Source organism: Bos javanicus, chromosome 26 (assembly GCF_032452875.1).
Source record: "Bos javanicus breed banteng chromosome 26, ARS-OSU_banteng_1.0, whole genome shotgun sequence".
Classification (NCBI taxonomy): Eukaryota; Metazoa; Chordata; class Mammalia; order Artiodactyla; family Bovidae; genus Bos; species Bos javanicus.
Genome location: NC_083893.1, coordinates 25,523,955 through 25,536,202, shown reverse-complemented (window position 1 = coordinate 25,536,202; position 12,248 = coordinate 25,523,955). Strand labels below are relative to the sequence as shown.

At 39.6% G+C, this 12,248-nt stretch overlaps 1 protein-coding gene across 2 annotated transcripts in view; it reads right to left on the bottom strand.

The window, feature by feature from the left end:
- The window catches only part of SORCS3 (sortilin related VPS10 domain containing receptor 3), a 647,321-nt gene that overhangs the window by 157,411 nt on the left and 477,662 nt on the right, over positions 1-12,248 (bottom strand). For both annotated transcript variants that reach the window (XM_061403393.1, XM_061403394.1), the window contains exon 7: positions 9,913-10,031. In XM_061403393.1, coding sequence (XP_061259377.1) covers positions 9,913-10,031 — 119 coding nt within the window. The remainder of the gene's footprint in view (positions 1-9,912; positions 10,032-12,248) is intronic.

Genomic DNA, 12,248 nt, shown 5'->3' with positions numbered 1-12,248 from the left:
GTATGAATCATATCAATGAAGGGATTTTACTGCTAACCACTGCTGAGCTACCTGTTCTCGAAGATAAACTCCAGAAAATCTATTCCATAAGGAGAAAAGACAGGATTTCCAAGCATCTTGGCTCAGAACACAGAAACCAACTTATCTCTCTCTATCCCACCCCGACAGAGGAAAACTGATTTCTCTTTTATCCATGCGGAACTAAGGCATTTCAGGCCGACACTTTCCCATTAAAACAAGGGCTCTTCTGGGAAGGATTAACTCCTTTTGATTTCAGTACAAAACCCTAGGCCCTGGGCCCCCTGCACAGAAAAGGCGCTGACCGATGAACACGTTTCACAGCTTCCTGTGCATCTCCAGCTCAGCTTCCCCAACAGCAGGAGATCACACAGCAGGTTCCCTAAGCAAAACCATCAAGATGGCTACCTTTACCTCTTTGTCGATGAAACAGTAAAAGATGAGGCAGAATGTTTGGGGTCTCTCGAAACTGTAGGAGATGAGTGAGTAAGTACATGGACCCTTCTCCATACAAAATACAGGATCAATGCTAATAATGTGTCTACAAAAAGGCATGGAAAGTTTGCCTGTAGAGGGGCATATGAGAGAGGGTGAATATTTTATGCAAAATTAATATTATGAGAAGTACATTATGAAGAGGTAAGCTAGGTTTTGGGTTATTCAACCCGCTCTCTCAAATGTCTGTACATTTGTATATAATGTATATAATGATTCACTTGTGGGTAAATAATTATGCCTCAAAAACACACACCTCATTTATGAATATGAAGAGACAGATGCAGACCTGGATATTACCTGAATTCCTAGTGCTTCAGTTGTCCTCACACAAAAAACACCTGACCTGGATCTACACAGTCAGCAGCTACAAAAACATCAGTGGATTTCAAACATTTCTAAGTGGCAGATTCCTTTTGCCAAATAAATGTACTAAGAACCATGATACACAGAGCAAACAGAAGCAGAAATACACTTTTAAGGAGGGACTAAGAGCCCTGGAATCCCACCCTCCCAGACAACCTCTTCCATTTTTGTTTGCATCAAGAGAAGTTTTCTAAGAGCCAATGTACAAACTACCAAGAAACACCTGGGCACATAAAGGTATGAAAGACTGAAGGGGTAGACTTGTCTCCTTTTCATCAAGGCTTTGTTTGCTTTCCCCCTTTGGAGTTCTACCTCTGGTGGCACAAAACAAAATGTAAGATATCAATACTTTAAAAAGCTAGCAAATTTAAGTGGTAAGTCCCTTAGAATTGTGAAAAACCAAAGCCACTTAACACCCATACTGCTGTTATTTAGCTCCTCAGGTCATCGGCATAGAAGTAAATAATCTGCCTTTACAAATCTCCCCTTCAGAAGTCAAATATGGAAGGAGGACAGACCCTGTCAGTGGCAGCATAATCCTCAGTGTCCAGCTCTGCCTTAGGAAGACTCCACGGGGATGGCACCCGTGAGCGCTGGGCTGGACCCAAGCCTGGGTGAGCTACAGCTGTTTCTCCCAAGACTGTTCTTTGGCAGACTTCTAGCCACTGTGGGAAGAATACAACCTATCCCAAACCCATGATAGTTTGATCAGATACAAATCTGTGGGTTCAAACTTTGGAGGCTGCTGGTGGTCTCTGAGGGTTTGCTGCTCTGACAAAAAGGTCTTCTGTAGCAGCTTTATCTCAACAAACAGAATGAGAAATCTTTGCTCTTTCCTTGCCTCAGAGGTTGATATTCATTCACTAAAGTGCAAATCTTACCTTTTCCACAAAGCCCTTCCTATCTATTCAACTATCAAGCAAAAATGTAAAAAAAAAAAAAAAAAAACTGAATAAATGGAAGAGAGGTGCCAAGCCATCAAAAATGACCAGTGGTAAGGAAAACAATATCATAGAGCTTAATTGGAAGCTGCTCAAACAGACACAACAATTAGTTTTGAAGTTTTTAGCAGCTGTGAAGAGGGAAAAACAAAACTACCAGTGTCTAATGAGAGGAAACAGAAAAGGTTTGCCTCTCCAGGACAGTTTTCTAATTTATCTTCCAGCCACTTCATTTCCTCCCACAATTACAACCGTCCTTAGACAGAGGTCCTGATACACTATGGTCTCTCACTTCCTTCATTTTACCCCTGCCTCCCCTGCCTGCAATGCCCTTTGTCCTTCACCTGTCTAACTGATACTTACAGCCCAGCTGCCAGGAAGCTTGCACTGACCCAGGGCAGGGTGAAGAGCTCTTCCTCACTCTGAGAGCAACATGTGCTTCCCACAAATACATCTCTTATCACACTCGATTATATTTGTTTCATTGTCTGTTTTCCCCACTGGGCTGAATGTATTTTCATACATTTAAATGAATGAATATAAAAAAGACACTGAATAACATAATGGATAATTCCTGGACAGCAGTTCTATAAAGATACAGAGACATTCTACAAATGGTCATTTCTTATGCAGTGAGCAATTGCCAATTACCCTAAGTTGTCTTCTATTGTTAGTCAGAGAAACAAGACTTCCTTGCTTTTTAAAAAGATAACTAACTACACTCCCTAGGAATGAGGATGGTGTCTTATCTTCTCAGTTCAGTTCAGTTCAGTTTAACAAACATTTATTAAGCACCAGTCACTATGCCAAGTGCAGAAAAAACAATGATGAATAAGACATAGTCTCATTCCTCTTAAAGTTTACAGAACTTGTTGCAGGAGCTTAATGCACATAGATAAGTAATCAGCATAGGATCTGACTGAGGGTGTCAGGGAAGATACCCTATAGGAGGCATTGCTCAAGTTGAATCCTAAAGATTGAGTTTGTCTGATAAAGGAACATTCCAAGCTGGGGAAAACAAAACAAGAAAAGCATATTAGGCAAGAAATGACATAGTGCAAAAATGACATGGTGCATGAATAGAGACTAAAATAGTTTATTTTTACTGAAGTGTAAAATATGAAAAAGAAAGTACATGGGGGACAGTGGTGGGAAAGGAATTCACACCTGATTCATTCCTGATGCAGTAGGCAGGATCCAGATCATAGAAGACCTTACAGGCAATGTTAAGGAAATTGGATTTTAACCTATAGGTGATGAGAAGCCACTGAAGGCAAGGACATTGATTTGTATTTTAAATAAATTACTTTGGAAGTAGTGTTGTGAACTGATTGGAGGTGTGCTGATCTGGGAGTAAGAAAATCATTTACTGCAACCTTTCAGAAAATATAAAAGGGTTTATAAATGGTTTTTAATAGCCAAGTAATAAAGATGCTTCCCCCTATTCTTTCATAAATCATCCTGGAGCAACAAGGAAAACATGCAAAAAGAAAAACACAAATTCTATACTTAAGGAAAATATAACCCTGAAACACTATATGTGGAAATTAAGCCAAAGGCTGTGAAGGACAAACAGGGTACAGGCAGGCACCAGAGCAAAAATGCCTGCAGCTACAGTCTTAGATCAAGCTAGAGAGAGAGTTCTCTAAAGATATTTTCAAAGGAGCAAAACTAACAACTTATTACTTGGAACAAAGGAATTGTAGCCCAGGAACTGGCAGTGGAAACGTTCCTGGAACTGGTTGGTGACAAGGAGAAGCTGGAGAGGTATGGCTGGATCGAGAAACACTCAGGTGGTTTTACCTTATAAGAAAAACCCACTAAAAGACTAACACTATTTAGTTTTATGGGCTTCCTTGATGGCTCAGTTGGTAAAGAATCCACTTGCAGTGTGGGTAGACCTGGGTTTGATCCCTGGGTTGGGAAGATCCCCTGGAGAAGGGAACGGCTACCCACTCCAGTATTCTGCCTGGAGAATTCTATGGACTGTATAGTCCATGGGGAATAATTTAGTTTTATACAAACTCACTGAGAACCAAAGGGGACTCTTATTAAGCTGAAAAAGAACCTTGATCAGAGCCCTGATCCCCAAGATGAACCTCTTCAAATAGTTCAACTGCAAGAGCTCATATCATTTAAAAAATAGATAACAATAAAAATCATAGAGATGGAAGAAAACACGGGTTATAAAACAACAAAATTAAAGAAGAGAGGAAAAAGAAAAACAGCAGATATAGAAAAAAAATGTGTGATCACACTGGTTAATTTTAATGATTCAAAATAACTCACATGATGAGATCACCATTATAAGAGAAGAGGTCAAAGCCTAAATACAAGAGCTCAGGGGAGATATGTTGAGACAACAAAAATAGATAAAATATAAGCTGGCAAAGCACATGAAAAAAACTTAAAAACAACAACAGCAAAACAGGGAGAGAGAAGCCTGTGTGTGCTAGTCACTCAGTTGTGTCTGACTCTTTGACCCCATGGACTGTAGCCCTCCTGGCTCTTCTTCCATGGAATTCTTCAGGCAAGAATACTGGAATGGGGGAGTTTCCTCCAGGGGATTTTCCCAAACCAGGGATCAAACCCAGGTTTCCTGCATTGCGGGCAGATTCTTTACCATCTGAGCCACCAGGGAAGCCTGGACATGGCTAAATACTCATTCAAGGATAGTATGAATAAAACTGTTTCTATAAATCTCATTTTGCTCACACTGGAAGAAAAAAAATCTGTATCTCCCCTTTGCTTTTCTTGTCCATTGTACACATTCTAGGTGTCTAGAAGAAAGAGAGCCAAAACACAGAAACTTTTGAGTAATTAAAAAGGAAGGAGAAATTGAGCCAATTAAATGAGACATATTCCAGCAGAAAGAATCAGCATAATATTACCAACCATAAAACATACACCAATAAAATAAAATAGTATGCAAATATATATATGCTAAGTCGCTTCAGTCATGTCTGACTCTGTGTGACCCCATAGACAGCAGCCCACTAGGCTCCTCTATCCCTGGGATTCTCCAGGCAAGAATACTGGAGTGGGTTGCCATTTCCTTCTCCAAGGCATGAAAGTGAAAAGTGATATGATCTTTACATATCAAGGGTGAAAAATACATAAAGATGCATAGAAAGCAAAAATGTGAGACTAGCCACAGACAGTAACATTCCATAAGTTAACAAAACAAAGTTCTCATGGAAAGTAAATAACACATAAGTTTTATACTTAAAAGATAATATTAAAGCATAAAGGGAATAAACAATCATATGTTTGGCATTCAAGAATTCATCTTTCTTGAAGACTTTACTAAATGACAAATTTCAGACAACCAAGAGATAAATGGGAAACTCTAGTAAAAGGACTGATGGTGAGCACTGAATTCATTTACCTATAAAATTAAAATAAAAATAAATGCAGGAATTCTGGTTTGAGCAGAATATAAATGTTCCAAATGATTTAATTAGCAAACTGAGGTTGTATAGAAGGGAGATAGAAGGCGATCATAAACACACATACTATTTTTTCTACCTGTTTTCAACAGTGCTTAATAAAATATTTAAACTAATAGAAAATTGCATTTCAAGATAGGAAAGCAAACACTAAAAGATAATATAACCAATCAAAACTGGGTGGTAGAGGAATTAAAGAGAAAGCGGAAGAAAGGCATGGCAATGCACTAACTTTTAAACTGCTCACAGGAGGAAATCAATAGATTATACAAAATAGAAGATATGCTATACTCTATAACATCATATTCATAAATCTTAGAACAAATATTCAAAATCCTCAAAGAAATACATATGCAGGGAAGCAAAGAAAACAGATTATATAATTTTTTTTAAATAAACAATTATAACTAAAAACTAAGCATACACTGTCAGAACTAAGATATATCTCTCACATTGATCAAAATCAACCCTCAAACCCACCTATGAGGAGGAAAGGACTCTGATTAAGTATTGATGGGCAACCTACTTACATCTGTACGTGCAGTATGTATTATTGTTTACCTGCAACTCAATGATTTTATTTCATCTTACCTGATTGATAGTTGGAAATAACAGCATTTAATCTGTGTTTACTTCATTATTAATGAAATTCAATGTTTTGCTCAAGAGCACTGGTCTTTTGTATTATTTGTGTTAGGGAAGTAGAATAGGGAAAAGGAGTCCAAAATGGCGGTGGCTAGAAGACAAGGAAGGTCAAAGGAAGGTCTGAGGACCAGAGTGAAGACTTCAGGCAGAACAAACAGCAGTTCTGGCTAAGCCCAATTTGCATAGGGCAGGCCCAGGTGGAGGAAAACATATAAAAGGAGGAGCCAAAGCGCTTTCTCACGGACTCTCTCTCCCGTGTGCGTGTGCTCTTTTCTTTCTCTCTCTCTGTCTCCTGCTATCTTCTAAATGAAATGGAGCTGTAACACTGATTTGCCTAAGAGCTGCAGCATGGTTTGTCCAAGACCCAAGAGCTGTGACGCACCAAGGGCTTTAATGTCCGTTGCTCCAAATCTTTGTTGTGACGAGACAAAGAACTGAGGAACATATACTCACGTGACATTTGGAGCATTGTGATTTTACTGTTTCCCATTTCTTTCTTTTTATTCAGTAATAATAATAAATCCTTAAAAACCCTTCAAGACTCTGTGGAATCTACCAGCCTATGCCTTTCTGATGTCATCTCTAAACTTTCCAAGTCTCATTTGCCACTTTCCTTATCTCCCTGAGCTCTATATATTGGAGTACCCAGTGGCCCAGTCTTTAGATCTCTTCTCTTCTCTTATCAACACTTACTCCTTTGGTGACTTCAATGTTGTGGTTCAAAAGTATCAATGCACTGACACCCTCCCAATTTATATCCCCAGCCCCTACCTTTCCACCATTCCTGCTTCTAAACTCAGCCTCAAATTTCTACCTGCCTACCCCACATCTGCATCAGGGGCTCAAGAAAACACAGAGCACAAGAGACCTGGCTCCTCCTCCCCCTCTGACTGCAGACTCTGGCCATTCTCTCCCTGATCACCAACCTAAGAGGTCTCCCCAGGTCATCCTAAATAGAAGTATCTACAGACCCCCAAAATTCATGGCCCCTCATTTATTTTGACCCATAGCACTGCCATTATCTGATATATTCTATAACTAAATTAATAGATGGTATAGAAGATAGATAAAGAGAAAGCAACATTTGTATAACATTGTTTTGGTGGTTTATAGATTTGATTGACAAATGTCATCCTCTTAGCAACCCATGAAGTAGATAATACAATTTTCCTCTTTTTATAGATGAGGTAAAGATCATTCAGCTGTTTGGCAAGGGGCTGCTGTCTATGGGGTCGCACAGAGTCGGACACGACTGAAGTGACTTAGCAGCAGCAGCAGAATAAATGCTGGCTGTCAGGCTCTAAACTACAGGTCATTAGCCACTACCCTTCATGGCCTTTCATATCAGTGTGTGTGTGTGTGTATATACAGACATATATATATATATATATATATATACACACACACATCATCTACATATTTTTCTTGTCTCCCATTAGCATGTAAAACAGGAACTCTATTGTGTTTAATATCTTACCCCAGCACTTAAAACAGGGGGTTTGCAATGTAGTACAGAATCAATAAATTTTATTGAATATGGAACTCATATCTCTTTCAAAAGAAATTTTAATACTGATCAAAGAGAAAAAAATTCTATTGGTTTCCAGAACAATAATATTTTTTTAAAAAAGAGTATTTCAGAACATTTAGAAAACAAATATAGATATTGGCCTGCAGTTACAGAAAACTTTATGCAATACAAGGAAATGAAACCCAAAAAACTGAACATTTTAAGTTCTAAGTCATATTTCCCAGAAGCAATTCTGCCATGTTCACCGTTTTATGCAGTATTAGCATTAAGAAAAGGGCAAAAAGATTGGTAAATTCATAAATCATCCCTGTGCTTTTACCTTAAAAAAGTAAACACTGAGAAAACAATAATAAAGCCTTAAACTGGGGACCATAACAATGGGAATAGAATGAAAGGAAACACCTGAAAAATGACTAACAGTGACATTAGCAGAGGCTGTGGGTTCATTTAATTTTAACTGATGACATCCAGGTTTCTACCTTGAATGATCTGGCAGAGTAACTCAACTCAACCACCAACTACCCTATCCTGAGGGTAGTTGAAATTCAAAGGGGACATGGCAATTATATTTTACCTATGTAATAGCTACACTGAGACGGCTGTTAGATATGTAGGTCTGCTGTACATGATAGAGGTCATAGCACATTCACTTAAGAGTTATCAGAACATGGAGAAGGCGGGCGGGGTGGAAGGGGTGGGTGCTGGTGGAGCTGGTGGTGGTTAAGAAGGTCAAAGCAGAAAGCTAGGGAACACCAAGTGTAGTGCCTACTGCTGTGTATTGTGGATTGTATGTATTCAGTAAATGTCTATGAATAAGAAAATTGTAGTATCAATGACCTGCCAAAATTTAGGAAAAAAATTCCTAAAATTCTGGCTTTTAATTAAGCTGAGAAACCAGTGAGTATGTAAACACAAAAATCTCTCTTTTACTCCTTCTTTCAAGTTTGTTTTTGAATGACTGGCTACTTTTGCTGTATCATGCATGCATATGTGCTAAGTCACTTTGGTCGTGTCTGACTCTTTGGGACACTATGGACCATAGCCCACCAGGCTTCTCTGTCCGTGGAATTCTTCAGGCAAGAATACTGGAGTGGGTTGCCATGGCCTCCTCCAGGGGACCTTCCTGATCCAGGGATCAAATTGGTGCCTCTTATGTCTCCTGCATTGCCAGGAGTGTTCTTTAGCATGAGTGCCACCTGTGAAACCTCTCCTGTATCATATTAGACCTCAAAAATCTATGCAGCTAATTTGTAAAAAAGGAAAAAAAAAGTAACTGCTACGTGTAGAGTCAATCAATAAAACAAGTAGTCATTGAGCATCCTTGATTTGCAAAGACATCTTGTTAGGGTGAAAGTTCAGTGTAAAATGTGTGTATAAAACATTGTCCCTATTCTCAGAGAGTGCAAAACACAATTTGGAAATAGACAACTCCACTAAGACTGAAGTAACAATGCCTAATAGCCTATGTGCTAGAGGAACAGCAGATAATAAGAGCTTCACAATTTCAAGGAAGAGTCATACCCAGCTTGGAAATACACAGAAGGTCTCACAGAGAAGATAGTCCTGCTATGGACAGAGAGGCCAGGAGTGAGGGAGAGAAAACTCAGGGAAATTTCAAAGGGCAAAGGTTCCTAAAGGAAGCAGTCTGGAAAACAATGGACTGGAGAAAGTTGGAAAGGCGGGGACTGGGAGAATCAAACTTGCACTCAAATCCTAGTATGATTTATCTCAATAACATACACACACACACACACACACACACACACACACACACACACACACACAGAGTCCATCACTCAGTAGAGCATCTTCTTTTCTTTTCCCTCATTTTAAAATCTATTTGCACCTCCTTCCAGTGAAACTCAAAATCTAAACCAAGGCTTCCCTTGCCTGCCTAAAAGTGTTAGTTACATCCAGTTTTCTCTAAGAGTCATAGAGTTCTTGGAGTCAAGAACTTGGGGCTTCACATTTGAGGGGGTGGTAGGCACTGGAAAGGAAGGGGAAGATTTAGTGAGACCTAGATTTTCACAGAAATAAAATCCTAGAGAGGCTTAATTTCTTGGAGATTTTCATTCCCACATTAGACAAGTCACTTTGGACAGAAATAGAATGTGGCTTTGATAAATCACTTATCTCATCTCTGATTACTCATTTCTAAAGAGACTTGATTCCAAGTAATCTCAAACCCCAGCCCAAGTTCTGGTCATTTCAACATCCCATTGATAGAATAAAACGGCAATTTCACCACAGGATTCAGAGGGCCACTAAAGTTCCCTGTAACAATAATGACCCATAACCCCAGAAGTCTGGGGTTTCCCCAGGGGACTGGGTACCCAAGGCAAAGAAGGGACAGCACCCCAGCTCCACATCTTTACAGCCTCTGGAAAGCCATCCTCATATTCCTAGTGATCAGTTGGACTTCACCCGTGCATCTTCCCTCTACCAGTGATGGTGCGTCTGGACTCACCTGAATGAATATATATTCATCCTGGACCACCAGGGAACTGATGTCGATGGAGCGGGCAAAGGGCCCACTCCGAGTAGTCTCGGCACATTCCTGGATCCTGCAGGTGAGGTAGTGAGCATCTGAAAGGGGAGGGAAGAGCGACACTTAGACACAGGGGAAAATGGTCAGCAAAGCTCTCAGCACACAGAGCTTTACCTCCTGGAAACAGGGATGCAATTTAAAACAACCATTCTACTGCATTTTCTCGTCCACAGAATTTGTAATAATTTTTTTAAAAAGAATATCTAGTTCAGGCAAGGGAGCAGGAAAGAGTTAATTTTATATCCCACCAGTTAAAGAGAAATTGGTACAGATTTCTGGAGGAACAAATTTGAAATATCTATCAGAATTTTAAATGTACATATCTTGTACCAATAATGCTAACTCAAGTGATGTTTTCTAGAGAAATGTTCGTATATCTTCACAAAGAGGCAAGGGCAAAAATGTTCATTGTGGTATTGTTCACAGCAATGAAAAACCAGAAGCCGGCTAAATGTCCGTGAACTAAGGAACATTTAAATAATCAAAGGTACAGATGCTACAAAGCACCACACTGCGAAAAAAGAGACTTCCCAGATGGTGGTAAAGAATCCACCTGAAATGTAGGAGACACAGGTGACGCAGGTCCGATCCCTTGGTCAGGACGATCCCCTGGAGGCGGCTATGGCAACCCACTCCAGTATTCTTGCCTGCAGAATCCCATGGACAGAGGAGCCTGGCGGGCTATAGTCCATGCAGTTGCAAAGAGTCACACACAACTGAAGCGACTGAGCACACACGATCACCCACGGCATGATCCAATGGATGAAAAAAAAAAAATCAAATAAAGATGTCTTTATAAATATAGGTTTGTGCCATAAGTGCATAGAAATAAAATGTTTTAAAGAATACCTACACAAATGAACTATGATTAATTCTGGGGAAAGGAATGGGCTTAAGGAGACAGAGTTAAAGTGGAGCCTTTCCTTTTTATATTATACACATCTTTATTTTGTCTACAATAAGAATATATTTACTTATTATATACTTGTAAAATCTTCCTCAATCAACCCCTGAAATCTATGCAGTGAATGAGAAATCCAGGAGTCCACAGGTGTGTTTCTATAAAGAAACCTCTGCATACACCTGCTTTAAAAATAATGGTGTTTAAAAATAAATGGGTCAAAGTAAAAAGTAGAGATCACTTTAGGGTTAAAAGCAGAGAAGAGAATTCTTTGTTATTGTCTAAAATGACATGCATTACTACATACATCTAATGCATTTGCCCACTTAAATATGTACACAGGTGTGCATGAGTACTGGAGGCGACATTGGAAGGCGTGGTAAGCAGCAGAGACAAATGAAGGCAAAACTTTAAATGAACAAAAATTTATAATAACTGAGTTTATAACAAGGGTACTTTAAACTATCCCTAATTCGTGTTCTTTAATTAAGTGATTGATGGAATGATCCAGCAAGTACTCCTTCGGTATATATAACATAGTGGATATTATTTTAAAAGCACCAGGAATATGGCAGTGAGTGAGGCAGAGATTTTCTATTCTGAAAGGCCCTGCTGTCTAAGAAGGGGTTCACACATATCTGTAGCTAGCTATTACACACATTTATTAATTAACACAATGCTAATTTAACAAAGAAACATGTTTTGGTAGGAAATGAATTCATTACATGTGACAGTCCTACTTTTCAAATGTCTATATCTGGGCAAAGTCAGTTTGCTTTGGTATCCTACACCCAGACACATCAAACACTGATTTCATTCTCTCCATCAGCAGTCTCATCATCTGCCCAGCAGCTCAAGCCTCTTCACTTTTCTTTCTTCCACACGACATGCGACGACCCAGCTGGTCCAAACCTTGAATTCTGTCCCTAAAGTGCTTCCAGAATCTCTCTTCTATCCATGATCCTTGCCACTTGCCTCAACAAGGCCTTCCGTTTCACAACTGCTACTCAGGTGCAGGATGGATTGGAACCTGGCTGAACCTGAGGAAAGGAGCCAGCAACATCTCTCAACCCTAACCTCAGCTAATCCCTCCTGGGTCAAAAACCATCAACAGCTCCGACTGACAGGGGACAAGCCCAGATATTTTTCTGTGAAATAGAACGTCTTTTAAAACTAGCCTTTGAAATCAAATGTCTAAGGGGCCAGGCGAATAACATAAGAGGAAACTGAGTTGGGAAAGATGATGAATGACAGCTGGCACATGGCCTCAGTGTCTTGGATCACTGTGGATCAGCTGGGACTATAGTAACATGGCCAACACTTGCCTCTTTATGGGGGAGCTGCTTCTCTGCAT